This window comes from Arvicanthis niloticus, chromosome 6 (assembly GCF_011762505.2).
Source record: "Arvicanthis niloticus isolate mArvNil1 chromosome 6, mArvNil1.pat.X, whole genome shotgun sequence".
NCBI lineage: Eukaryota > Metazoa > Chordata > Mammalia > Rodentia > Muridae > Arvicanthis > Arvicanthis niloticus.
The window spans coordinates 1660283-1684932 of NC_047663.1; the positions used below are offsets into that span (position 1 = coordinate 1660283).

The following is a 24650-nucleotide window of genomic DNA, read 5'->3' on the forward strand; positions in this document are numbered from 1 at the left end:
GGCTCCACTAGGGGGCAGGCCAACCTAAGAGCAGAGAACGCCCTTACTCAGTCAAGGGGATCTCAGAAAACAAAGCAGAATTCCAGGCAAGATGTTGTCAACAATGGAAACTTAGGCGGTTGCATAGACAAAAGAAGAGTAGGAGAAAAGACTAAGAAAGGACTGGAGTGGCTGAGCTGGTAGAGCAACTGCCCAACACACACAAGCCTTGGGTTTGATTTCCAGCGCAGCATAAATGAAGCACTTGGGAGGTGGGGACCAAGGAACAGGAATTCAAGGTCATCCTCAGACCCTCTGCTAGAATCCTAGTTCAAGGCCAACTGAGTTAGACACCCTTTTAAGGAAAAAAAAGGAATGGCTGAAATATTGCTGAAAAAGTTAATTTATACATGAAGGAAGTTCAGCAAACTGAAACACTAGGAACACCAAGAAAACCAGCCAGAGCTGGAGTGTAGTGACTCATGTTTGCAATCTCAAAGCTCAGGAGGATAGAGAGTTCCAGGCTGGCTGGAATTACAAGTGTGTGTCCCCATGTCTAGCTGTGGCCTTCTTTTCTTTTCTTTCTTTCTTTCTTTGCTTTTGTTTTCTTTCCTTTTTTCCTCTCGTTTTATTTCTTGGTTGAGGTTTTAGAGATTTACAAACAAGTGAAACTGAGACCATTCATCTCTCAGATCTATAAGGACTAAAAGATATTTTAGCTCAAGGGACAATTATATGAGGCAGACGCTCAGCTCTATAGACAGGATAAGAACACTGGAAATGCCTTAAGTGGGGTTCGAGAATCACCACACATGGGCTGGAGAGATGGCTCAGTGGTTAAAAGCACTGACTGCTCTTCCAGAAGTCCTGAGTTCAATTCCCAGCAACCACATGGTGGCTCACACCATCTGTAATGGGAACAATCTTGTGCCCTCTTCTGGTGTGCAGGTATACATGCAGGCAGAAAGCTGTATACATAATAAATAAATCTTAAATAAAAAAGAATAGCCACACAATCTATATGAACACTGACCTCAATTAAGCAAGAATAGTTTATTGAATGCACACCCTGATACTGGTCAGACCAGGGACATAGCTCAGAATTATCTGAACTATGACAACAGATATATTTTTCTGTCAGCTTAAAAGGGACAAAACCACAATGAGTTCACACACAGGTGCAGGAAGCTCTGATATTTTAGACATAACAGTTCATAATGACCTTTGATTTGATGGATCCTGCGTAAAGCATTGTGGAATTTCTTAAGATTAGCAGACCTCATACAGAACATTCAGAACAGACAGAACAAAGGAAGGTGTGTGGCCAGCATGTCCTTAAGCCAAGTCACTTCTCTGTGTCAGTGACTGTTACAGCAACAATACAGCAGGCCTGTTACAGCAACAATAGGAAATAGCTGGCAGGCATGGGACAGAATGGCTACAGCTATCCCGGGGTGGGGTGTGTCAGATCATAATGCAACATAAGTGGATAAATGTAAAGGATGTGCTGGGGGGGGGGTGCTTTTTCGAGGCAGGATTTCTCTGTGTAGCCCTGACTGTCCTGGAACTCACTTTGTAGACCAGGCTGTCCTTGAACTTAGAGATCTGCCTCCCAGAGATCTGGAGGGCAGAGATTAAAAGTGTGCACCACCATGTCCAGTTGTGGATGTCTCATAAATGGCCTATGTAATACATATATATTACATTATCTCATTACACCATTGTACCTGTATCATTATACTTGCATATATCATTATAAAGTATGTATCAGCAATTGCACCAAGGCTGGAGAGCAAGACTCCATGATACAATGTTTCTGTAAGTTTTGTGGAGTTGGAAGTCTGAACAACAGAGCATGTGAGTTGCCGGATACAAACTCTAGACTCTGAAAACTCAAGTTTTATGGCATGTAAGTAACCATAGAACAATTAAAGAGTAGTAAAATGAATCAGACAGTGGCTCATGCCTTTAATTCTGTATTTGAGAGGCAGAGTCTGGTAGATCTGCCTCTGTGAAATAGAGGAGTACTATTAAAAATATAACAGTTTACCGTCACAGTTTGGTTTTCTATTTAAAATACCCTGACAAAAGGAGCTTAAGAGAGAAAGCTTTTTTGTTTGATTTTGTTTTTGAGAGTGGGGGCAGCAGGGGCGGGGGGGGGGGGGGAGGATTTCTCTGTGTAGCCCTGGCTCCTGGAACTCAGACTGTGGACCAGGCTGGCCTCCAATTCAGAGATCCGCCTGCCTCTGCTTCCTAAATGATGGAATTAGAGGTGTAGGCCATCATCGTCCCGCCAACACCATATTTCTTTATGCATGTTCCTTTCCTCTAGGAAGCACCTCATTACTCAACAAAGGACAGGCCTCTTGTAGCCTTTCCTATTCAGGATCTGGAGTAATAATTCTTTATCTCGTTTCCTACTGTGGTGTTATACTGAATTTGTCTTGTGTCTGAAGAACCAAGGGCTGCTCCTGGAATGCGGAGATGGGTTGGGGATAGAGGTGGGAGGAAAGGTGTCGGGAAGGGGCAACGTGGCCCCGGGCATGCGCAGTCTGTACTTGCTCGGCTCCAGTTTCCACAGGACCGGTCCCTTCGGTGCTGAGCTACAGTTTCCGAGGATTTTGTTCTTTGACGCACCGCAGAGGGTGCGGAGCGCCTGGCAGTGCGCTTCCGGCTTTGGCACTTCCGGCGGTGGTTCGCTGAATCTGAGCCACAGTGCCTGGCGGCTGCCGCCGCCTTCCTGCGGGTCCTGCTGGCGGTGCCGCGGGTAAGGCAGAGGCTAGGGCCCTTGTGTGTCCCTATCTTTGGAGCGTGCCCGCAGCCACAGGCAGTCATCGATCCCCGGCCAGCTCCCACGGTGTGAGAAGTAGACTAATTCAAGCCCCTTTGACGTCGTCCGGTGGCGGCTCGGGCCCCCAGCCAGCCCAAGGGGTAGGGTCAGCGCAGGAGGCACTGGGCCAGACCAGGAAAGGGGCCTTCGGGGCTGACGTGCTTGCTGCTCTCCCAACCCAAGACCCGAGGCGGCGTCAGGCCTCGAGCATCCCGGTGGTCTCACCTGGCCAGATCCGGCGTACAGGGCCACAGATTTCCTTGCTCGGGCACAGACCTGTTTACCCTCCACACGTGTTCCACCAGGCTAGCGTTTAATCCAGTAGCAAATGAGGGGGTAAGGTCCGGGGAGGGTGAGTGGTATGCTAGGGTCACTGCTAGAAGGTAGAGGGAGGGCAGCTCGACCCGGTGCCTGCGTATACCTCTCCTGTTGTCATCGTGTGTTTGGGGAGCCTTCAGCAATAATTGACCAGAGTGGTCGGCCCCTTGAGTTGAACTTCGTACCCTCCCGGGGTATGATGGGATACTATGGCTGAAATAACAGCTTGTTCCTCTTCTGCCCTTAGTGTGGAGAGGATGCCCAAACTGCAGGGTTTTGAGTTTTGGAGCCGCACCCTGGGGGGTGCCCGACATGTGGTGGCACCCATGGTGGACCAGAGTGAGCTAGCTTGGAGACTGCTGAGCCGCCGCCATGGAGCCCAGCTGTGCTACACCCCTATGCTACATGCCCAGGTCTTCGTTAGAGATGCTAACTATCGGAAAGAGAACTTATACTGTGACGTGTGCCCTGAGGACAGGCCTCTCATTGTGCAGGTGAGCAGAGGGACCGTGGCTACTGGGAAGCACCCGAGTTCCAGACCCTGTGCATAGAGACAGCATTCCCAAGCTGTCCCCACCGTATACTGTTACATGTCATATACAGCTCATATTCCTAGTGGTATGAGGCGCTTCCCACTTTATCGTATTGTAAATGCTGGTGGAAAGACCATAGCTCATCGAGTCACCACGGGGCTCCTCACAGGGCTGGGTGGCCTAGGCAGGGAGAGTCCTAGGCCTGGTCTGACCAAGGGTGACATTCATGTCTTCTTCAGTTCTGTGCCAACGACCCGGAGGTGTTTGTCCAGGCAGCTCTCCTGGCACAAGATCACTGTGACGCCATTGACCTCAACTTGGGCTGCCCGCAGATGATAGCCAAGAGAGGTGAGGTCATCTCTACAGTCCTGTGTTCACACCTGTCCAGCCCTATTCTGGTGGAGTCTGGGTATTGGTGGGCATGGAGCGAGTTAACCCCTGTCTCTGACTGGTGGCACCTGTAGCCAGCAAGCAGCTCTTTTTCTGGTCTTATCATCCTGGAGAGTTCCCAGGTGCTTGACTGGAGACCAGACTCTGCTGGCCACATAGGTATCCTACTGATAAATGTGACCAGCTGGTTGGGGGGGGGGGGCGTAGGGGGGGCCCTTGGCTCTGTAATCCCACACACAGGCTCACTGGGGCCCCAAGCAAACATTATTGGTCTTAGGCTATATGGTGTAAGTGTTCTGTGTAGCCTGCTTTGGAGTTTTGACAGCTTAGCTCAAAAAGTCCAGAGACCCTACTGATCCTGGGGTTCTGTGGGGAGGCTGGCGCTCCTGCACAGCCCAGCTGTGGAGTCCTCTGTATTCTGAGGAGCTGGCCTAGTAGGGGGTTCATGGCAATGTGGGTACAGCAGGGGCCACTCTTTCTCTGCAGGTCACTATGGCGCTTTTCTGCAGGAGGAGTGGGACCTTCTTCAAAGAATGAGTGAGTTGGCTGCATGCCACTGTGTCAGCGAGTGAGTCGCCCCAGAGACAGTCTGACAGGGCTCGTAAGCACAGCTGCTTGGTTGGGGCTCAGGAGAGGACATCGGTGATCCCTCTGGGGGCTCTTGGCCACAGCACTGTCCCTGCTGGATGGAGGTGACTATAGAGTCCCTGATGTATACCAACTATCTCCTTAGAATCAGACATTAAGTGTTAGGATGGTGTCCTTACTCCTGTTAGCTCCCAGTGCCCCATGGGGACATATTGGGGTTTGGCCACCTTGGAGTGCCACTGTGGTTCCCTCAGAGGCCGTCTTTTTCCTCAGTTCTGCTGGCTCATGAGCGACTCTCTGTTCCTGTCACGTGCAAAATTCGTGTCTTCCCAGAGATTGACAAGACAGTGAGGTACGCCCAGATGCTGGAGAAGGCTGGCTGTCAGGTGAGGCCATGGCTCCCAGGGTGGTTGTTGGGATCTAGCAGGCGGCCTGGCCTCACATTTGAGCACATTCTGTCTCTCCATGACAATCTTCCAACACCAGAGGTGGCTCTTGCTTCTGTAGCTCTTGGGTGGGGGCTGCAGTCAAGACATTTTCTTTGGGCAGGGCAGTGGGCCCCTCCTGGCCCCACTTCCAAGACCTGCTACCCTGGCCTGGGAACTCTAAACCTGCCATTCCAGCTCTAGGGTGTTGTCTGCATGGAGAGTTCCATTGGGCTCACTACCACATCTCAGGCTCGCTAGACATCAGTCAGGGCTGACTTTAGGTGAGCTCAGTATTCAGCCTCTGTGGAAGCCTGGGCATAAGACATGGTGGTATCAGACCTTTCCTCTTCCTTGTCCCTCATGTTGAGCCTGGCCAAGTGTACTCTGAGACATGTGCTTTCTGGAAACAGCAGGACCCTGCATTCTGAGTTCTCCAGACTTTTTCTGTACTTGGGGTTCTGCCTCTTATGTTTTCTGATTGTAGCCCGGGGTTCTTCCAAAGGGGCAGGGCTCTCAAGACCCTGGGACCAGACTCAGATCCCTGCCACATGGCCTTGGTTCCTCCTAGCATGGAAAGCCCAGAAACTTGAGCAGTTCCCTTATAATTGGGACCTTTGCACAGAGCAGGGTTGAACCAAGTGTTGGTCTGTCCTAGCTGCTGACTGTACATGGACGCACCAAGGAGCAGAAGGGGCCCATGGCAGGGACAGCCTCCTGGGAGCACATCAAGGCAGTTCGGTAAGTGGACACGGGTCGGGTGTAGTCTTTGGTCCATTGGACTTTATGGAAGTGGCATAAACCTAGTGGCACACCTTGGGGTGTTCAGCATTACCTGATGCCCCGTAACTGTCTGGGAGGGGAGGCAATAATGCCACAGCATCCAAGGTGTCTCAACAAGATAGAACTTGGTGGCTGGTCTCTGCCCCTCCTGGCTTAGTACTGCCCTGGCACGGTGTAGGGTCAGGCTTCTCTTCCCCCACAGGAAGGCTGTGGGGATCCCTGTGTTTGCCAATGGGAACATCCGGTGCCTGCAGGACGTGGAGCGGTGCCTCCAGGACACAGGTGTGCAGGGCGTCATGAGTGCAGGTGAGCAGACGCACGCCTCAGCCTTGTTCGTCCTTGTAGACCTGTTTAGGTAGATGGTGTTCACTGTCATGTCTGCTCCAAGGAGCTCAAAGCAAGCCCTCAGACCATTCTCCAGGCTTGCCAATCCTGTAGCTAGCCAGTGACCTGAGTGGCCATGAGAGTGTTCCAAGCTTTCTCTACCTTCTTCCCAGAGGGGAACCTACACAACCCTGCCCTCTTTGAGGGCCGCAGCCCTGCGGTGTGGGAGCTGGCTGATGAGTACCTGGACATTGTGCGGCAGCACCCGTGCCCGCTGTCCTACGTCCGGGCCCATCTCTTCAAGCTGTGGCACCACACGTGAGTTGCTCTCTGGGCAGGACTTGAGAGTGGGTCTCTCTTGGCAGTGTTGGAACCCCGCCTAGACTGTTCCGTGGTCTTCCCAAAACAACTTGGTCACCAAGTCTGCTGAAGGGCTGGTGGCTTGGCAGTGAGGGAGGGCGGGAGTCCTGGTGGTAAGAGGTAATTGGCCATGTGCCTAGGACTCGGTCGGCCTAGGTGGTGACTGGGAGTGACAGGCATCTGCCTCAGGCTACAGGTACATCAGCAGCTTCGAGAGGAGCTGGCCAAGGTGAAGACCCTGGAGGGCGTGGCTGCAGTGAGCCAGGCGCTAAAGCTTCGGTGTCAGGCAGGTGAAGGGCTGGAGTGTGGGAGCCCAGCAAGTTCTGTAGTGGGCCAGCAGTTTAGGTCTCTGACAGGCCTTGGGCTTTTGCAGGAGGACATGTCCAGGCAGCAAGAAGGAGTGAGGCCAGCTGACAACTTACCTGCTTTCCATTGGATCTGCCAGCCCTACATCCGGCCAGGGTGAGCTGAGCCAGCCTGCGGTGGGAGTCTGTGCACAGGCGCCCTTTGCCATTGCTCTAGTTGCTAAGACAGTTCCTGTCCTGGGCAAAGGAAGAGGAGAGTGTGTGCTGATCCAAGGGGACTTACCCAAGACCCTTTAGTCCCAAGGCTTTGTCCTTGGGGTTAACAGGTAGACCCTGGGGCTGGAATCTCTAAAGTGGGCAGGCTGTCATCTGTGATTTTAGCTTGACTGGACTCAGTGTTGAAGACCCTGGGCTCCTGAACCTTAGATGTCATTCCAGGAAGGCTTCATTTCTGTTAGCCATTCTATTGTGTAAACTGTACCTATGTCCTTGGACAAGCCCTGTTTGTCCAAGGACAGCCAAGAATAGTTATTTGGGATGAGTGGAACCATGCATGCCCTTGGCATCTCTGGTTACTTGGGATGAGTGGAACCATGCATGCCCTTGGCACCTCTGGCTTCCCCTACCCCCGCCTCGGAACCCTCCTGAGATGTGCTCCATTTAGCACTGGTGAACTCATCTCTGATGCTGCTCACTGTCCTTTCCCTTCAGACCTAGGGAAGGAAGCAAGGAGAATAGTGGTGGTCGAAGCAAGCGGGCTCTGGAGGAAGAAGAGGGCAGCATGGAGGGCTTGTCCAAGAATAAGCTGAAGAAACAACTGAGGAACCCTCACAAAACCTTTGACCCCTCCCTGAAACGTGAGTGCTACTCCTGTTGAAGCCATGTTTGTTGGGCAGGCTGCCTGGAAACCTCTTCGTCTTTATCATCTTTACTGGGATAGGAGTCCAGGCCTCTCAGGTTTAATGCCAGATCCAGAGACATGCCTGGTGACAGTTCTCCCTGCAGTCCTGTGCCCAGACCAGACTTTATGACACTAAGAACCTGTGAAGGGCCTTTGATCTGACCTATAGTGTATGGCTATAAACCTACTTAATGTATCACACAAGGCCGCTGTCCAAGTTCCTCAGCTAGGTGCTGTTCAGGTGACCACAGGAGCTTGCCTACATGATAAAGACTTTGGGTCACTAGGGCTATCTTTTGGCCTGCTGAGTTAGTCACTGGCAGCTTCTGGGGAACATGCTGGGTTGTGTGTATTTGGAGAGTGGTGGGCCAGGGTCCTGACTCAGATAGATGGGGGTGAAGGTGCTAGCCTCTCCTAGACTCTGGGCTTTTCAGTATGGTTTCTCAGTGTGCAGCTTGGTCTCAGTCCAGGGTATTGTCCTGTGTCCTAGCCATTTTGACAATCTGGGCTCACACACTCAGCTGCTTCCTAGAGGTTCAGCATCTGATGACAGCTCCCTGGGTGTTTAATCTGAGCTTTGCAGTGCGGAGGAGACAGCAGGAAGGACCATATCACAATCCTGCATGGACTACTTAAGAGAGAAGTGCCATTGTAGTTTCTGCCTGCAGTTCTATACAACAGGAAGTGGGCATTAGGACAGGGGTTCTGATTTTGCCCCTTTTGTTTCTTGATGTAGGTCTCAATCTGTAATCCAAGCTGGATCTCACTGTGTAGTCTACTCTGACTTTCTATTAGTAGAGCTTAAACCACCACACTTGAATGCCCTGTTTTTCCATGTGAGACAGTAACAGACCTAGGCCCCTGGATACTAGGGGTGGTGTGGGCAGCCCACCTGCTTTCTGTTTGTTTCCAGTGAGGCCACCATGCTCAGTCTCTCGTCAGCCATCTCTTGTTGTAAATAGCTACATCATCTGTCTTTACTCAGTTTCCTGGCCTGGGTGGCCACAGCAAGCTTTGTAGAGGTGGGACCCTCAGAGGTTAAGAGCGCTTCCACTGGTTGCTCTTCCAGAGGTCCTGAGTTTAATACCCAGCCACCGTGTATAATGAGGTCTGGTGCCCTCCTGGCATTGAGGCATACGCGCAGACAGAACTCTGTATACATACTCTTTGTAGAGGTGGATGGCAGCTGCTCACCCTGCCCTGCCTCATTCAGCTCATTCAACCTGCCTTTCTTTTCCCCCCAGCCAAATATGCAAAGTGTGACCAATGTGGGAATCCAAAGGTGAGCTGGCCCTCTGTCCTGTGGGCAGGACAGTCCTCATGGGTGCTCCTTATGGTGCTGGAGTCTGGTACTACCCACCTCAGAATTTCGCCTGAGCACATGCCTTGGCCTCCCTCTTTGGCTTTCCTTACACAGGGCAATAGGTGTGTGTTTAATCTGTGCCGTGGTTGCTGCAAGAAGCGAGCTTTCAGAGAGACAGCAGATTGCCCGGGTGAGCAGATGCCCGCTGTAACCAGCCCGTTCACCCTCCAGCAACAGTGGGAACGCTGGCTTCCTGACCCCCATTCTCCTCTCATCCTCCCCGTCAGGTCATGGATTGCTTTTTAAGACCAAATTAGAGAAGTCTCTGGCCTGGAAAGGGATTCAGCCTGGACTGCAGGAAGCTCAGCAGGTGAGGCCTGTAACACCAAGTGGTTTCTCTGAAGTCATGGGTAGTGCCCTAGCTTGAAAGCCAGCAAGAGCCATCTCCACCCCAGGACAGCCACTGAAGCCTGGACACTCTTAAGGAAATGCCTTTACTCAGGGAATCTCCTCTTTGACACAGAAGAACATGTTGATGTCTGCAGGTGGGAGCCTGGCAATGTTGCACCAAGGGTAGCCTTGGTTGGACTTGCCCTGTTCCCACACTCGTGTTTCTAGCACTGAACAATAAAGCATTTCAGACATCTAGAATGACGGCCTGTGGCTGTTGTTCCTAGCCCACGTCCAAGGAGGCTGCTCTCCAGGCTCAGTGGACCTCCCCTCCTGTGAGTGGTCAGAGTATCCAGGGGACACAGGCAGAAAGGAAGGGAGCCTGGGGCAATGATCAATCTGACTTTAATGGACTACTCGGTTAGTGACACTGCTGTCGTCAGAACTACATGGACAGGAAGGGTCTGAGATACCCTTACCTGGGAATTGCACATGGTCTGTTTCATTGGGACAGAAACCTAGAGTCGGGCCCAAGTGGCCACATGGGCAGCCTGCCTACCACAGCAGAGGGCAGCTCAGAGTGGAAGGCCAATGAACTGGCATCCCAGTGGCCAGTCTGCTCTAATGAACCACACAGAGTCTGGGGTCTCATCTTGAGGCAAGCAGGTAGGAGGCCCAGGTGCTGCTTCCATGGCAGAGTCTGAAGGTCACGGGAACGCCTTTCACATGTTGGTGCTCATCCGTGACTGGCTGTTGGCTGGAGTCAGCTCCCCTTGGCTCCCTTCTCTAGGAGGAGACTGCAGTGGACAGGGAGGGGTTCAGTGGAGGCTGTGTGGGTGCTGCCCATTCCCTCGCACCCCAGGCTGTTCACCTTGACGTGGATCTGGTTGCGTAGCACGGCGGCTCTCAGAATCATGGCTTTGGCACGTCGCTGGAACTCCTTGCCCATCAGCAGGGACTTCTCAAAGGTGGTGCTGCGCTGGTCCACGTCTCGAGCATACAGTATCTGTGCACGTGTGAGGAGGCTCAGAACAGCCCAACCAGTCTCCACACCACACACCTGTAGCAGTCCCAACCCTGGGTACCCACCTTGCTGTGTGAGTCGATGCGGGCATTAATAAGCCCCTCTAGGATGAGCTGTGTCAACTCATCTTCCAGAGCTGCAACTGTTGTGTTGAAGGCTGCGGCCATCTTGTGCATATCAGCTGATACATAGGGGCTGAAGTACTACAGGACAGAAGCCACAAGCTGTCCACTGCTCCTCAGGAGGCCGCCGCACACAGCCCTAACCTGCACGCTCCCTTCCCCCAACACCCACACTTACTTGGATGAGAGCCCGATTACGAATCTGAGTGTACAGTGTCCTGACGTGAGGGGCCAGGTACATGTCCAAGAGCAGGTTGTCCTGCAGAGGAGAGCTGGTCAGGGACCCTGAGGCATGTCCAGCTCAGTCCCAGTCCCAACGTGCCTGTGCCTGTGTCTTACCTTCATCTCGTCCAACATCTTCAAGCACGAGGCATACTTGGACTCATAGAACTTGAAGATGATGTCTCTGACCTGTGGCTCCAGCTCCAGGAACAACTTGAAGGAGCTGAGGACACCAGAATGCTCGACTAAGAAGGGACACAAGGGCTGACTCGACAGGAGCGCAGAAAGTAGGAGCCCACTACCAACTTACCTGCTGGAGATGACGTTGCGCTGCAGCTCCTGCCGGTCAAAGGTGGCTAAGGCACACAGGCCACCATAGACAGCCACATTGCTAGGGGACAGCAGCTGAGGGGCAGAGGGGGAGGTGTGTCCAGAAACCAGACCAAGGAGGAAGCCCGAAGTTGGGGCCTGCCCTGCCCTTCCCACCACCCACTCAAGACAATGCTTAGACCCTCATTCACTCCCCGAGCTGTCACTCCCTCTTAAGGACGTGGACAAGTGAAGAGTGCCTGGTGCCCTCCTCACCTCTGGAAAATCACAGTGATCAAAGGAAGCCAGAAGGAAGCACTTAGCAGCTTGCTTATACTTTCGTGCAGCCAGCTCAGCCAAGCCTAAAGGCAGGGAGGAGACTGATGAGGCTGGGGGATTGAGAGCAGGTGTTAGCCCCAGGACACCTTGGCCTCCTAAACCAGAACTCCTCAGTTTAGGGACAGAAGTCCTAGCTGTAGTAACACATCTAACTGAAAACATTCCAAGTTAGGTCTGCAGGGAATCTTCAAAATGCCCATGATGTATATACATACATACCCAGGCTCAGGGAAACCAGCTGACCTACTTCCCCAAACCCTACCAGCTTCTCTTTATGAACTTGAGCAAGTGCCACACAGAGAGGGAGAAAGAGCGGGAGAGGTGGCTGGAAGCCTCACCTGCAGCACACTTGAGCTTGGTGAGGATGGCTTGCGTCTGGCTGTCTCGCTCTCCGCGCTGCTGCAGGAAAAGGCAGCAGACATGAGAGGCCCCCTACCTTGCCCTTACTCAGGAGCTCTATTCCCTGTCCCCACTCTACCCTGGGAGCAAACTCAAAAGGAGATTGAGGCAAGGAAGGAGTAAAAGGGGGTACTGGGGGATAAAACTTCTAGAGCAGACTCTGTGGAGGTGGGCCTTACCTCAGCAATCTCTGGAGTAGACTCGGCCTTGCTGACATAGCTTAACACATGAGACCAGTTTTGCAAGTAGACACTGACCTGGCAGATGAGGAGGCAAGGCCAGACTAAGTCTGGGTTGTCCCTTCCAGGCCCTCCATCCACCCAGCTGTCACCTGGGCCACCTTGATGACGTTGAGGCACATGTTGATGACATGCTTAGCACTGGTGCAGTAGTCTCGGGCTCGTGAGTAACATTTGAGGGCATTGCTGAGATCCCCACAGTCCAGGTAGTGGTCACCCAGGTCATCATGGCCGCGCCTGTAGGCCTGGCAGTGAGTGAATACTGGTCGAGGGGCTAGCCAGGCCCAGCTGCCCACCTCCCCTACCCAGAGCAGGTCAGCACCTGATGCTCTCTTTGATAGAATTGCCTTTATAATTCTTCAAGTCCGTGTCCAGCTTCTCCAGTTTCAACAGGGCCTTCTTCCGAGTGGCCTCCACCCAGGCTGTGTCCAGGGGTGGGGGCTCCACTCCACTCTCAGGGATGGCATCAGGTGCATTCTGTAGCTCCCTGAAGGACAAGCTAGCCATCAGGATATCACAAGCCATAAGCTAGCTGGCTCTCAAGAGGTCTCTGCCTCTCTCTGCCCCACTGAGAGGGCCCAGTCTGTACCAGGACACAGAGACAATTGCTGATCTAAGATACCACAGCTAGACCGGAAGGGGAATGAGTGGTTTGGACCCAGTGCAGCCAGGCTTGCTTTCTTTTTTTTTTTTTTCTTTTTGGTAAAGGAGAACAGCTATACTAGAGTCTCAAGAATTAGGAAGCTCAACTATCTACACAGAGGCAAAGGAAGCCAAAGAAGACAAAATGGCCGGTTACCACTTCCCTGCCCCAAGAAAGAAGCATGTTACACTTCCCTCCTGCTACAGGCTTCCCTCCTGCTACAGGCTTCCCTCCTGCTACAGGCTTCCCTCCTCCTATAGGTTCCCTCCTGCTACAGGCTTCCCACCTGCTATAGGCTTCCCACCTCCTATAGGTTCCCTCCTGCTATAGGCTTCCCACCTGCTATAGGTTCCCTCCTGCTATAGGCTTCCCTCCTGCTACAGGCTTCCCTCCTGCTACAGGCTTCCCTCCTGCTACAGGCTTCCCTCCTGCTACTAGGTTCCCTCCTGCTATAGGCTTCCCACCTGCTATAGGCTTCCCACCTGCTATAGGCTTCCCACCTGCTATAGGTTCCCTCCTGCTATAGGTTCCCTCCTGCTACAGGCTTCCCTCCTGCTACAGGCTTCCCACCTCCTATAGGTTCCCTCCTGCTATAGGCTTCCCACCTGCTATAGGCTTCCCACCTGCTATAGGCTTCCCACCTGCTATAGGTTCCCTCCTGCTATAGGTTCCCTCCTGCTACAGGCTTCCCTCCTGCTACAGGCTTCCCTCCTGCTACAGGCTTCCCTCCTGCTACAGGCTTCCCACCTCCTATAGGTTCCCTCCTGCTATAGGCTTCCCACCTGCTATAGGCTTCCCACCTGGCTTCCCTCCTGCTACAGGCTTCCCTCCTGCTATAGGTTCCCTCCTGCTACAGGCTTCCCTCCTGCTACAGGCTTCCCTCCTGCTATAGGTTCCCTCCTGCTATAGGCTTCCCACCTCCTATAGGTTCCCTCCTGCTATAGGCTTCCCTCCTGCTATAGGCTTCCCTCCTGCTACAGGCTTCCCACCTCCTATAGGTTCCCTCCTGCTATAGGCTTCCCTCCTGCTATAGGCTTCCCTCCTGCTACAGGCTTCCCACCTCCTATAGGTTCCCTCCTGCTATAGGCACATCACAGGTGAAATGCTGGGCACAGAAAAGCCATGGCCAGGCCAGCTCTGGTCACTTGCTTCCCCTGCCCACTGAGGCTTACCTGGTAGCCTCAGAGAGCTTCCGATGTATCTCCTCATACATGTCCACGTTGAAGGTCCTCTGCACGAAGGATAGAGCCATTTTCAAGGCCTCTACCCGCAGTGGAGGGCAACGGTCAGCAATAAACTGTAACCGCTCAATGCGCATCAGGCCACTGTAGCTGGCTGCATACTGCTCCAGATCCTTGTGGGGAGGAGGGATCAGAGGGTCAACTGGGGTAAGCAAGAACCTGGCAACCTGGGAGAACACTACATCCTCCCCTGAGTCTTGACTGCTGTCCCAGATGCTGGGAAAGAGACCACAGGTGGATTAAGGACCTTCAGGTTCAACCTCTGCACTGGGAAATGGAATCATGACCCTATCTAACAAGTGCTGGGTGACAACACAGGAAAGGGTGTTGGCTGCAAATAGAGCTTGGCTTCACTTCACACTGTGACTTAATGGGACTGTTCCCTATGGAGAAGTAGGTGCAGGGTCTTAGCACTGCCTGGGAACCCAACACAAGAGGAAAATGAAAACTCAGTTTCCTGGCTTAAAGATGTGACTAACGCAGTTGCTAAAAGCATCAACTGTCCTAGGATATACACCAACACCATGGTGGATTCTGACCGTCCTAGTAGGAGATACACCATAGTGGAGTCTGACTTAGACCCCTCAACAGATCCAAGTTTTCAGCAATCCCCCGCCACACGGGATCCATACCAGGGTGGGGTTCTCCACCACGTAGTTGACATCAGGTGCATTCTGGGGATCTTCCTGCGGATCTACATCAATCTGCATGGGTTCCACAGCCCCCTGCAATACAGGACGAGCACCCTGACACAAGGCACCAGGGACAGCAGAGGATGTTCCTGTCCCCCACGGTCAGTTCTGCTTACGATTTTCCAAGGCAAAACTGCACTGGGCTCCCACCGGTGCTGGTAGCCGAGTGCCCTCCTCAGCTCTCCCACCCAGGTCCTGGACACAACTCCGACTGACTACAGGAACCCTCAAGCGTTCCCAGCCGCCATCCCGATACAGCTTCCCCCAGCCCACAGAGAATGAAATAGATTGCCATCCTATCTCCATAAATCGGGAGAGCAAAGCAGACAGGCCACCATGCCGAAGGGGTCGGCCGAGGACTCGAGAGCGACACCGGAGAGCCGCTACCCGCTGGGCGCCGCGGCTGTACCTCGGAAAGTAGCGTGCAGGCCGACAGGCTGGCGCTCAGGCTGTAGTCGCCCGAAGTGCCGGGCCGCAAGTCTGACCTGCTGTGCGCAGGGCTGCGGCTCAGGTCGGAGGCCGACGACGAGGCAGAGCTGGGCGCCGGGCTGCCCCGCATCTTGGCCTGACGCACCTCTCTGGGAGGCCAGCACCCGCACGAAAAGCGTTGGCGCGCGAGGCGGGGGCGGGGCGGGGGCCGGGGCCCAGAGCGGCCCGCGAGGCAGGCGACGATCGCGCGCCCAGGCCAGAGCCGCGGGCCCCGCCCCGCCCGCCGCCAGCCCCGCCCACCAGGCCCGATCCGGACCGAACGGCCACGCGGCGAGCGCAGCCACCAACCCCTACCTGCAAGTTAAACACCTGAACCGGCAGCGGCATCTTCCACCCCCGGCGCCGCAGCGACGTTCACTTCCGGGGCGGCGCGCCCGTCAGTTCCGGGTCAAGGCTCGGGGCGGGGTGCTGTCACTCTTAAAGGGGCCGCCGGCAATCGCAGGCGGGCGCCCAGCGCCCGGGCCGGGGCGGTCGTATGAGCCGTGCGCGGCGGGTGCTGTGCCGGGCCTGCCTCGCGCTGGCCGCGGTCCTGGCTGTGTTGCTGCTCCTGCCGCTGCCGCTGCCGCTACCGCCGCCGCTGCCTCGCGCGCCGGCACTGGACCCCGGTCGGGTCCCGACCCGGAGCCTGACCCTCGAGGTCTCCCGCCTGCAACCCGACGACGTCTTCATTGCAGTCAAGACCACTCGGAAGAACCACGGCCCGCGCCTGCGGCTGCTGCTGCGTACCTGGATCTCACGAGCCCCACGGCAGGTGCGCGCCCCGTCCCTCGCCCAGGAGGGTCCTGGATTCCGGGCTCGAGTCCCTGACCCCGGGGCTCCACACCTGGTCCCAAACCCACACACTGGATCCTCTGGCGCCTCACGGTGTTTTCTCCCACAGACGTTCATTTTCACCGATGGAGACGACCCTGAGCTCCAGCTGCTGGCAGGTAAGACGCCCCTCTGGACCGAGCTGTATCTACCGGGGCCATTCATTCCTGTGTCAGGCACTTGACTAGTGTCACACAGCTAGTGGAGGGCAGAGCCAAGACACCCATCCATTGCCAGCGCACCTCCCAGTGCCCATCCTTCTAGTCACCAGATCCCCCACCCTGCACCCAGTTCCCGTACAGGGTGCCACAGCTAGTGTCACTAACCCACAATCTCCAAGGAAGGCCCGGCAGCAGTACCTGCCAAGTCTTGTCCTGTTTCCGCCTGTGCTGTCCTCAGTAACGATCATCTACTTCAGAATAGGGCTGTGGTAGGGCTGCAGTTGGACCTGGCCCAGTGGCTGGGCAAGCATATTCCAACCTAAACCTAAGGAGGCAGGCTAGAAAAGCCAACCCTCACGTTTCCCATTTCCAACCGTGCAGGCGGCCGCATGATCAACACCAATTGCTCTGCTGTGCGCACCCGCCAAGCGCTGTGCTGTAAAATGTCAGTGGAATACGATACGTTCATAGAATCTGGACGAAAGTAAGTAGCCTCACCCGACAGACAACTAGGGCTGAGCAATGTGGAGGTTCCCACCCAAGTTGGGGGGGGGCCTCAGTGCATAGGCCTCTCCCTCCACCTTCAGATGGTTCTGCCACGTGGATGATGACAACTACGTGAACCCCAAAAGCCTGCTGCACCTGCTTTCCACCTTCTCTTCCAACCAGGACATCTACCTGGGGCGACCCAGTCTGGACCACCCCATCGAAGCCACAGAGAGGGTCCAGGGCGGTGGCACCGTGAGTGCAGGGCTAATATCCTCCCCGGGGCTGACCCAAGGAGTGCTGAAGACAGGCATGGGCCAGTACCCAGGTTTCCAGGCCCCATGGAACTGGCAAATCAGGTGCAATGATAGAGAGGGATTGGAGGCCACAGGTGACGTGTCAGAAAACCCCTTGTGCCTTCTGCAGACTCCTGTACAGTGGCCTAGGATAATGGTAGCAAGATTCAGTTGGAGGGCTGAGGGTGAGGAGGCCTTATCCCGGGCAGCCCTGACCGAGCTTTCCCTTTTTCCAGTCAAACACAGTGAAATTCTGGTTTGCTACTGGTGGGGCTGGGTTCTGCCTGAGCAGGGGCCTTGCCCTCAAAATGAGCCCATGGGCCAGGTAAGTGGGAGACTGGGAGCCCAGCTGCTTGGTTTGGGGGTGGGAAGGGCTACAGAGGTACTAACGAGCCTCCCCTCCAGCCTAGGCAGTTTCATGAGCACAGCAGAGCGTGTTCGGCTGCCTGATGACTGCACAGTAGGATACATTGTGGAAGGACTTCTGGGTGCCCGTCTGCTCCGTAGCCCCCTGTTCCACTCCCACCTGGAAAACCTGCAGAGGCTGCCGTCTACTGCCGTTCTGCAGCAGGTAGAAGCCTCCAACCTGGGCCTCACTCCACTCCTACGAGGACTCAGCCTATCCCCCAAGGGGTCTCCCACTTGTTCAGGGCTCGAGAGAGGGCTAGCCTCAGAGTTTCCTTGTCCCTGTGGGGGTGGACCCTGGCCACTTTGCCTGCTGAATGAAGGACCTTCAGGAACCTGCCCATGGCAAGTCTCATGAGACTTTTTTATGAAAGGTCTCTTTCCTGCTTCTCTGAGCCTGAGGGGTGAGTGAAATTTCCTCTAGCAGGCGGAGGACCCAGAAGGAAGAACTGACCCTCACCCTCCCTGATTCCCCTCCCAGGTTACCCTGAGCTATGGGGGTCCTGAGAACCCACATAACGTGGTGAATGTAGCTGGAAGCTTCAGCATACAACAGGACCCAACACGGTGAGTGGGCGCTTGGAGACTTTTGGCCCTGGAGGGCTCTGGTATCAGTCCCTACCTGGCAGAGCTGACCTGACTCCTTCTCCTGATAGATTTCAGTCTGTGCACTGCCTTCTCTACCCAGACACCCACTGGTGTCCCGTGAAGAACAGGGTTGAGGAAGCTTTTCCGTAACTGGTGACCCCTGGTGGCTGCTCTGTCCGGCTCCCTCAGGCCTTGGACTCGGGCAGTCAGCAGAAGCTGGAGCTTCTTGAAGGCCTCCCATGACCCTGGTCCCAGTTGGACACCAGGTACCTCCCTCGGGAAAGTGAGACCCTGGGCTGTGCATGCTGAGACATCCAGGAAAAGAGAAAGGCAAGGCTTCTGAACCACCAATGCCTCCAGCCCAGCCCAAAGGTCCTTCCCATGGATAAGGTCTGCTACCCCAGCTACCCCAGTGATTGTGGCCAGGAGGGGACTGGTTCCCACCTTTCCATAGCTGCAGTTGCCCTCACCTGCAGAAGATGGTGCCAGGAGGGCCAGTCATTAAGTGATAGGCTTCAGGCCTGGCCACTAGCTCTTGCTGGAGGGCTCAAAGAACCACCACTACAGTCAGAATGTGCAGACTGTGTGGCCAGTGGACACTTAGTGCCAGCTTCAAAGCTGTGTTTCCACACAGGGCTGCTCTTCTCCCCTTCCCTCCTTCCTTGAGACCGCTTGAGTCCTCCCAGAGACACCGCTGGGAGACTTCCTCCCTCTAACTTGGTATTCAGGATGCTTCCCCTCTGTGCTTCCCATCTCTAGAGCCTTTCCTGGGCTCCTCAGGAGCAGGATGCAGGCCCATCAGCTTTTACAGGGGTGCCCCGTGGGGAAGCGGGTACAGTGTTGAGTAAAGGCTTCTTTGTCTTCTTAGTGTGGCTCCTCTTGTCATAAATGAGCCAGACCCCGGTAGCTCAGCTTTGCAGATGTCCACACAGCAACACAGTCTTCAGGAAGGCCTGTTCCTGCCCGCCATTGCCTTAACCTTCCATGCTGTGAAGCCTAGGAGGACTAGCATGGTCTTTCTCAACACGCATGATGGAAGTACTCACACACATGTGTAAGCATGGCTGCCATGTGCACAACTGTGCCTGTGTACCTGTGTACTAAGGTCCGCATGGGCACACATGCTATGTGCACAGGCATGCTGGTTGTATGATGTAATGTGTATGATGTAATGTGTACAGGCATGCTGGTTGTATGAGAGTGTAGGCATGGCTGCTGTGTGCATGGCTCTACCTTGGTACAGGGAGCTGTATGGGCACGGCTGCAGTGTACATGAGTATTACATGGCACACACATAGTGTTTGTGTGAACATGCTAAGAAAGGGTGTGTATCACCGGGCAGTGGTGGCTCATGCCTTTAATCCCAGCACTTGGGAGGCAGAGGCAGGTGGATTTCTGAGTTCAAGGCCAGCCTGGTCTACAGAGTGAGTTCCAGGACAGCCAGGGCTACACAGAGAAACCCTGTCTCAAAAACAAACAAACCAAAATCCTACTTTGCAGCCAGGGGTGGTGGCTGACACATGTAATCCCAAGACTGAGTAAGCCAAGGCAAAAGGGCCATAAGTTTGAGGCCAGCCTGATCTACATCACTGGGGGCCCACCATAAACTTTCTCCAGATTCAGAGTAGTTGACAGTCTGAAGCAATGAGGTTTGAGGGTGGAACCGCTGTGTCCAGAACAAAATGTTGCTGAGCTGGGATGCTGTGTGAGCTAGTTATGTTAAAAACACCTCCGTGTATGATGCTTTCAACTTGGGATGGGCTCATGGCTTCCCCGTGGCACTGGAAGAGCTTGTGTGTAAAGGGCAGAAGGGAAGCATGCCCAGGGTCCTGCATGGTGGTGAAAATCAGATTGGGCATAGTATTGTGCACTGTTAATCCCAGCATTCAGGGGGCAGAGGCAGAGGTCTCTGTAAGGCGCACACGAACACACACACACACACAGAGAGAGAGAGAGAGAGAGAGAGAGAGAGAGAGAGAGAGAGAGAGAGAGAGAGAGAAATTCCAGTATGGGTCAGATCTTAGAGGTCTTGAAGTCCTTAGAGCTGGAATTTCAGAGAGAGGCTTTGGCCCTGTACAGTCGGGTTGGGGTAGAACGGTGAGGGCCAGGCTGGGAAACAGGCATATAGTTGAACTGGATGAGCCTGAAGCAAGGGAACATGGAGTTACTGAATCTGCTGCAGAGGCCTGGAGAGATGGCTCAGCGGTTAAGAGCACTGACTGCTCTTCCAGAGGTCCTGAGTTCAATTCCCAGCAACCACATGGTGGCTCACAACCATCTGTAATGGGATCCAATGCCCTTCTCTGGTGTGTCTGAAGACAGTGTACTCACATACAATAAACAAATAAATCTAAAAGAAGACAGATCCCTATAGCAGCATTAAGACACTATGAGGAATGGTGTCATCTGTGTCAGCCAGTTCAGCTATGGCATGTTCAGCTGCTTGTGACCTCAATGTGGAAATGCAGCAAGTCTCAACACTACTGAGTACCTAGAATTTGGAGACCTCCCCTTTGTCCTATATTCACTCGTGGGCTCCACCAGCAAAGAGTATCTTTCCAAGGATGAAAGTATATCCACACCACAGGAGAGTTGTCTGCAGATGTGATGATATAACTGCTCAGAACAGACAAGGTCTTGACTGCCAGAGGCTTTCCAGAGTTGATGCCACTTGCTGTGGGATAGGGAACATGTGATTGTGTCCCCAGTACCTCCACCTACCAAGGCTGGTCCTGTAACCTAAGCATCACGTAGCCCACTAATACCCATGAAGGTCTCACTGCATCTCACTGCTGTCTGTAGTTCACAAGAAGCAAGACTAAATGAAATAGATCTCTTTAATAAATGATCTGTGGCAATAAATCAATCTGGGCGAGCTGGGCATGGTGGCACACACTTTTCATCCGAGGCAGAGGCAGGTGGATCTCTGAGTTAAAGGCCAATCTGGTCTACAAAACAGGTTCCAGGATAGCCAGGGCCTTTACACAGGGAGACTATCAAAAAACAAAACAAAGACGGGCGGTGGTGGCGCACACCTTTAATCCCAGCACTTGGGAGGCAGAGGCAGGCAGATTTCTGAGTTCGAGGCCAGCCTGGTCTACAAAGTGAGTTCCAGGACAGCCAGGGCTACACAGAGAAGCCCTGTCTCGAAAAAAACAAAACAAAACAAAAACCAGTCTGGGCGTGGTGGCGCACACCTGTGATGTCAGCCCTCAGTGTGTGGAAGAGGGAGAACTCAAAGCTTCGTAGAGATTTAAGACCACACTGGTACACAAGCTCCTGTTGCTAAACCATCGGTGTCCCGACTGCATACCCTTCTCCGGAATATAGCTTTACTTGACATGGAATCCTGCCCACAGTTTCTGATTTGTTGGTAATGGGGTGTGTGTGTCTGTGAGAGATCCCTTGTGTGTGTGCATGTGCCTATGTGTGTGTGTGCGCTTGCGTGTGTATTCCTGTGTGCATGTTCATGAGGTTGATATTGGCTGTCATCTTCAGTTGATCTCCACATTATCTTTGAGACAGGGTCTCTTAGTGAACCTGAAGCCTGCCATTTCAGCTAGACTGGATGCTAAGGGACTACTACCCCCCGCCCCCCCTTCTTCCATGATCCTCCTGTCTCTGCTTCCCCAGAGCCTGGGGAGAAGATCGATGCTGCCTCCTCACTCAGCTTTTTACCATGGTGTAAGGGACCCCAACGGAGGCCATTTTTGCACGAGGACACTACCCATTACATCATCTCCCGTCACCACTTGTGGATTCCTAGGGACGGGATGGTGAGAGAATCTATTCCTTTTCATTTGAATTCCTAAGCTGTGATGACGCTGGTTGAGTCTCACTGGCTTATATAGCTTCCAGTTGCTCTCAAAGCTTAGCTTTGCACCCTCCCCCCCCCCCCAAAAAAAAAGCCTGCCTGGGAAATGCCTTGGAGAATCCTAAGGCTGTTCTCCGACAGTTGTGTGTACAGCGCTGCAGCCGGAAAGCCTTCCAAGGTTTCTTTAGTATTTTGTTTTCATTCAAAGAGCCAGCCAGGATTACACGGAATCTACACCAAATCTCCACGGCTCAGGGAAGGTGCAGCAACGGGCTGGACTGGTCCTGAGAAAACTTAAAAAACAACAACAGAAATAAATAAACAGGAAAAATCCTGCTCCTTTGTAGAAGCCAAACTCTGCGCTTGAGCTGCCGAGAACGTGCGGCTGCCCTGTGCCATTTCACTCACTCAGTTAATATTTGTACTGGTTCTCTGGAGACTTCATATCACACACCCTTATGTTCCTTTCCCAGTCCTTCCCTGTCCTGCCCTTGTTACCGTCCCCTAGCCAAATAAATAAATAAAGTCCAGTTTGTGTTATCTGTATATGCACTTGGAGGCTCTGCACGACATCTTTGTGTCTCTCCTGGGTGACTAACCATGCACTCTTGTCTAGTTTTTTTATGGTTACACATTTTCTAAGTTTTCTACTCTGATCCAGGTATTCCTGCTGTTCAGATATTCTGGGAAGAGACTTGAGTCCCAGACTTGAACCCCTGGTGGTCTGCTAGCTACAATGGAGAACAGTACAAGAAAGGCCAAAGGGGAATATCCATCTCAGGAGCAGGGGTAGAGTCTGAAGAAAGGCAGCAATTTGCACAGCAGGAAGTGGCGCCTAAGAGATTGGCCTCTGAACTCAACTCAGGTTCAGCTCCCATCATGGCAGGCACATAGACAGCAGGGGGCGCTGCAGCACAGAGCGAGAGCCCCTGGCACATAGCATGCACACGGAAGGATGGGGGCGCTGCAGTGCAGAGCGAGAACCTCTGACTCAGGCCAGTAAGAGTGGCTGCAGTCCCCAGTCCTTCCAGCACCGGGGCTGGGTAAGCCTCTGGAAAGTCCCCTAAGCAGTTTACTTTCTCCTTTGTAAAGTAAACAAAAGTAGGGGGCTGGAGAGATGGCTGAGTGGTTAAGAGCACTGACTGCTCTCCCAGAGGTCCTGAGTTCAAGTCCCAGCAACCACATGGTAGCTTACAACCATCTATAATAAAATCTGATGTCCTCTTCTGATATGCCTGAAGACAGCTACAGTGTACTCATCATATTTAATAAATAAATAAAATCTTTTTCAAAAGTAGGAGCCTGCAGAATTCTGTGTATATGTGTTTCCTAGCAATGACATAGTAAGTCTATATTCTATTTAGTGGACACAACTGACTTATGTACACTCTCATAGTTAACACCCCCATACCCTAACATAGTTAACATACCCCATACCCATAGAGGATTGAGGTCACAAAAAAGAATTAGCACCAGGTGCCTGGAACACAGGTTTTATGGGACCTACAGCGTGAGCTCATCCACCAGAGAACCCAAGAAAAAGGGGGTGAGTTGTCCCTGGTTGGTCAAAGTGAGGTGTTTAGGAATGGAACATCTGTGAGAGATTAAGGAATTCTGGCTCAGGCTCACATCAGGATCTCAGGGTCAGGGCCACCAGGGTGGTCAAACACTGAGGTTGGGTTCAAACCTGCTGGGAAAGCCATAGCTGGCTAGTTACTGTGAGGTCAAGGCCACAACTGACTAGTCTCCGTAATGTCAGAGCATGGTGGTTGTTAGGACACAGATATGAAGTAGAAGCAGTGCAGGGAGCCAGGGAATCCTCAGTGTTACTTGAAGGGTTTAGTCAAGGGCTGGTGAGACGGCTCAGTGGATAAAAAGGTGCTTGCCACCAAGCTACATTACCCTGAGTTCAGTCCCTGGGGCATATTAGATGGAGTCCTTGCATATTAGATGGAGAGAACTCACCCTCAGAAGTTGCTCTTTCTGACTCCACAGGCCCACTACGACATGCCCACACACATACAGACGGACAAAATAAAAATTTAATACAAATATTTTAAAAAGATGATATGTAGCCAGGCAGTTGTGGCACCCAGGGAGGCAGAGGCAGGAAGATCCCTCTGAGTTCAAGGCCAGTCTGTAGAGCAAGTTCCAGGGCAGCCAGGGCTACACAAAGAAACCGTGTCTTAGGAGGAAAAAAAAGATAAAACGTAAAGTGTAAATGGCTCTTAAACATATCAAATGATATGTGGTGTATGTGCAGGAGGGGCACACACATGCACATGTGTAGAGGCCAGAGGCGTGGTATGTGTATGTGTGCAGGAGTTGGTACCCCTTATCTCCTTCTCCTCATTCCTTATCTCTTTAATGCACTGGGGATACACAGATTTCCATGGCCAGCCTTTGCCTGAAAGCTCCAGTAACAAACCTTTATGTCCCTGGCCAGGAGAAACCATGCCTTTGGGGTGACAGCCACACAGGTGAACAGACTCCAGCCAAATCCACAGTGGATCTCTACCACTTTCCTGCCTGCCAGCAGGCCCTGGAGAAAGGTTTTTGTTGTTGTTGAGACAGGGCTTCTTTGTGTAACAGCCCTGACTGTCTTGGAACTCACTTTGTAGACCAGGCTGGTCTCAAACTCAGAGAGATCCTCCTGCCTCTGCCTCCCAAGTGCTGGGATTAAGGATGTGGGACCCCATGCCCCGAGAGACCACACTCCAAGAGATTTATTTTTATTTTGGGGGGTGTAAGTTTGCCCTGTACATCATAGAATGCAGTGACTTCGGAGGCCAGAAGGTGGCATCAGATGCCCTGAACTGGAGTTACAGATGGTTGTAGCATCTGTAGCACGTGGGTACTAGAAATTTAACTCAAGTCTTGTGCAAAGAGCAGGCAGTGCTGCTGGGCAGTGGTGGCGAACTCCTTTAAATCCTAGCACCTGG

At 53.2% G+C, this 24650-nt stretch overlaps 3 protein-coding genes across 12 annotated transcripts; 2 read left to right on the forward strand and 1 right to left on the reverse strand.

Annotated features, from left to right (window-relative positions):
- Positions 1–2442: 2442 nt before the first annotated feature.
- On the forward strand, positions 2443–9690 carry Dus1l (dihydrouridine synthase 1 like). 4 transcript variants are annotated; one of them, XM_076935304.1, is made up of 15 exons: positions 2443–2746; positions 3375–3621; positions 3900–4008; positions 4537–4587; positions 4912–5024; positions 5722–5804; positions 6025–6152; positions 6344–6488; positions 6720–6816; positions 6904–6992; positions 7547–7692; positions 8981–9018; positions 9154–9229; positions 9327–9409; positions 9495–9690. In XM_076935304.1, the coding sequence occupies exons 1-15, from the start codon at positions 2523–2525 to the stop codon at positions 9504–9506; spliced, it is 1641 nt and encodes a 546-aa protein (XP_076791419.1). In that variant the 5' UTR covers positions 2443–2522; the 3' UTR covers positions 9507–9690. The 4 variants fall into 4 exon arrangements, with proteins under 4 accessions (XP_076791419.1, XP_076791418.1, XP_034363483.2 ...); XM_034507592.2 differs by having other exon boundaries at positions 2449–2746; positions 6049–6152; XM_076935303.1 differs by having other exon boundaries at positions 2448–2746; positions 9327–9690.
- A 127-nt stretch (positions 9691–9817) lies between these two features.
- Gps1 (G protein pathway suppressor 1) lies at positions 9818–15587 on the reverse strand. 4 transcript variants are annotated; one of them, XM_034507588.2, is made up of 14 exons: positions 15443–15587; positions 14600–14692; positions 13899–14080; positions 12406–12570; positions 12185–12320; positions 12024–12101; positions 11784–11841; positions 11383–11468; positions 11108–11202; positions 10915–11020; positions 10754–10834; positions 10519–10656; positions 10301–10435; positions 9818–10226 (listed from the first exon to the last, which is right to left on the reverse strand). In XM_034507588.2, the coding sequence occupies exons 1-14, from the start codon at positions 15473–15475 to the stop codon at positions 10152–10154; spliced, it is 1461 nt and encodes a 486-aa protein (XP_034363479.1). In that variant the 5' UTR covers positions 15476–15587; the 3' UTR covers positions 9818–10151. The 4 variants fall into 4 exon arrangements, with proteins under 4 accessions (XP_034363479.1, XP_034363478.1, XP_034363475.1 ...); XM_034507587.2 differs by having other exon boundaries at positions 11784–11844; positions 15443–15586; XM_034507584.2 differs by lacking the exon at positions 15443–15587 and adding an exon at positions 15069–15341 and having other exon boundaries at positions 11784–11844.
- Positions 15538–22254, forward strand: Rfng (RFNG O-fucosylpeptide 3-beta-N-acetylglucosaminyltransferase). Of its 4 annotated transcripts, XR_013110825.1 has the most exons (10): positions 15538–15899; positions 16029–16077; positions 16501–16603; positions 16707–16860; positions 17138–17226; positions 17307–17472; positions 17788–17873; positions 17963–18160; positions 18763–18948; positions 21420–22254. XR_013110825.1 is itself a non-coding variant. In XM_034507593.2 (8 exons), the coding sequence occupies exons 1-8, from the start codon at positions 15624–15626 to the stop codon at positions 18042–18044; spliced, it is 1005 nt and encodes a 334-aa protein (XP_034363484.1). In that variant the 5' UTR covers positions 15538–15623; the 3' UTR covers positions 18045–18761. The 4 variants fall into 4 exon arrangements, 1 of the variants encoding a protein (XP_034363484.1); XR_013110824.1 differs by having other exon boundaries at positions 18763–22254; XR_013110826.1 differs by lacking the exon at positions 18763–18948.
- The last annotated feature ends 2396 nt before the right edge of the window (positions 22255–24650 follow it).

What these genes read in the sequence shown, in the direction of transcription:
- Dus1l (XM_076935303.1), top strand. Translation starts at nt 2,523, where the DNA reads ATGCGCAGTCTGTACTTGCTCGGCTCCAGTTTCCACAGGACCGGTCCC. An exon ending in CAGCCCTACATCCGGCCAGG is followed by an intron (nt 6,993 to 7,546) that starts GTGAGCTGAGCC and finishes CTTTCCCTTCAG; the next exon opens with ACCTAGGGAAGGAAGCAAGG. An exon ending in CTTTGACCCCTCCCTGAAAC is followed by an intron (nt 7,693 to 8,980) that starts GTGAGTGCTACT and finishes TTTTCCCCCCAG; the next exon opens with CCAAATATGCAAAGTGTGAC.
- Rfng (XM_034507593.2), top strand. Translation starts at nt 15,624, where the DNA reads ATGAGCCGTGCGCGGCGGGTGCTGTGCCGGGCCTGCCTCGCGCTGGCC. An exon ending in TGAGCTCCAGCTGCTGGCAG is followed by an intron (nt 16,078 to 16,500) that starts GTAAGACGCCCC and finishes CCAACCGTGCAG; the next exon opens with GCGGCCGCATGATCAACACC. An exon ending in ATACAACAGGACCCAACACG is followed by an intron (nt 17,874 to 17,962) that starts GTGAGTGGGCGC and finishes TTCTCCTGATAG; the next exon opens with ATTTCAGTCTGTGCACTGCC.
- Gps1 (XM_034507584.2), bottom strand. Translation starts at nt 15,218, where the DNA reads ATGCGGGGCAGCCCGGCGCCCAGCTCTGCCTCGTCGTCGGCCTCCGAC. An exon ending in TGTGCCTCAACGTCATCAAG is followed by an intron (nt 12,102 to 12,184) that starts GTGGCCCAGGTG and finishes CTCATCTGCCAG; the next exon opens with GTCAGTGTCTACTTGCAAAA. An exon ending in CTACTCCAGAGATTGCTGAG is followed by an intron (nt 11,845 to 12,023) that starts GTAAGGCCCACC and finishes CTTTTCCTGCAG; the next exon opens with CAGCGCGGAGAGCGAGACAG.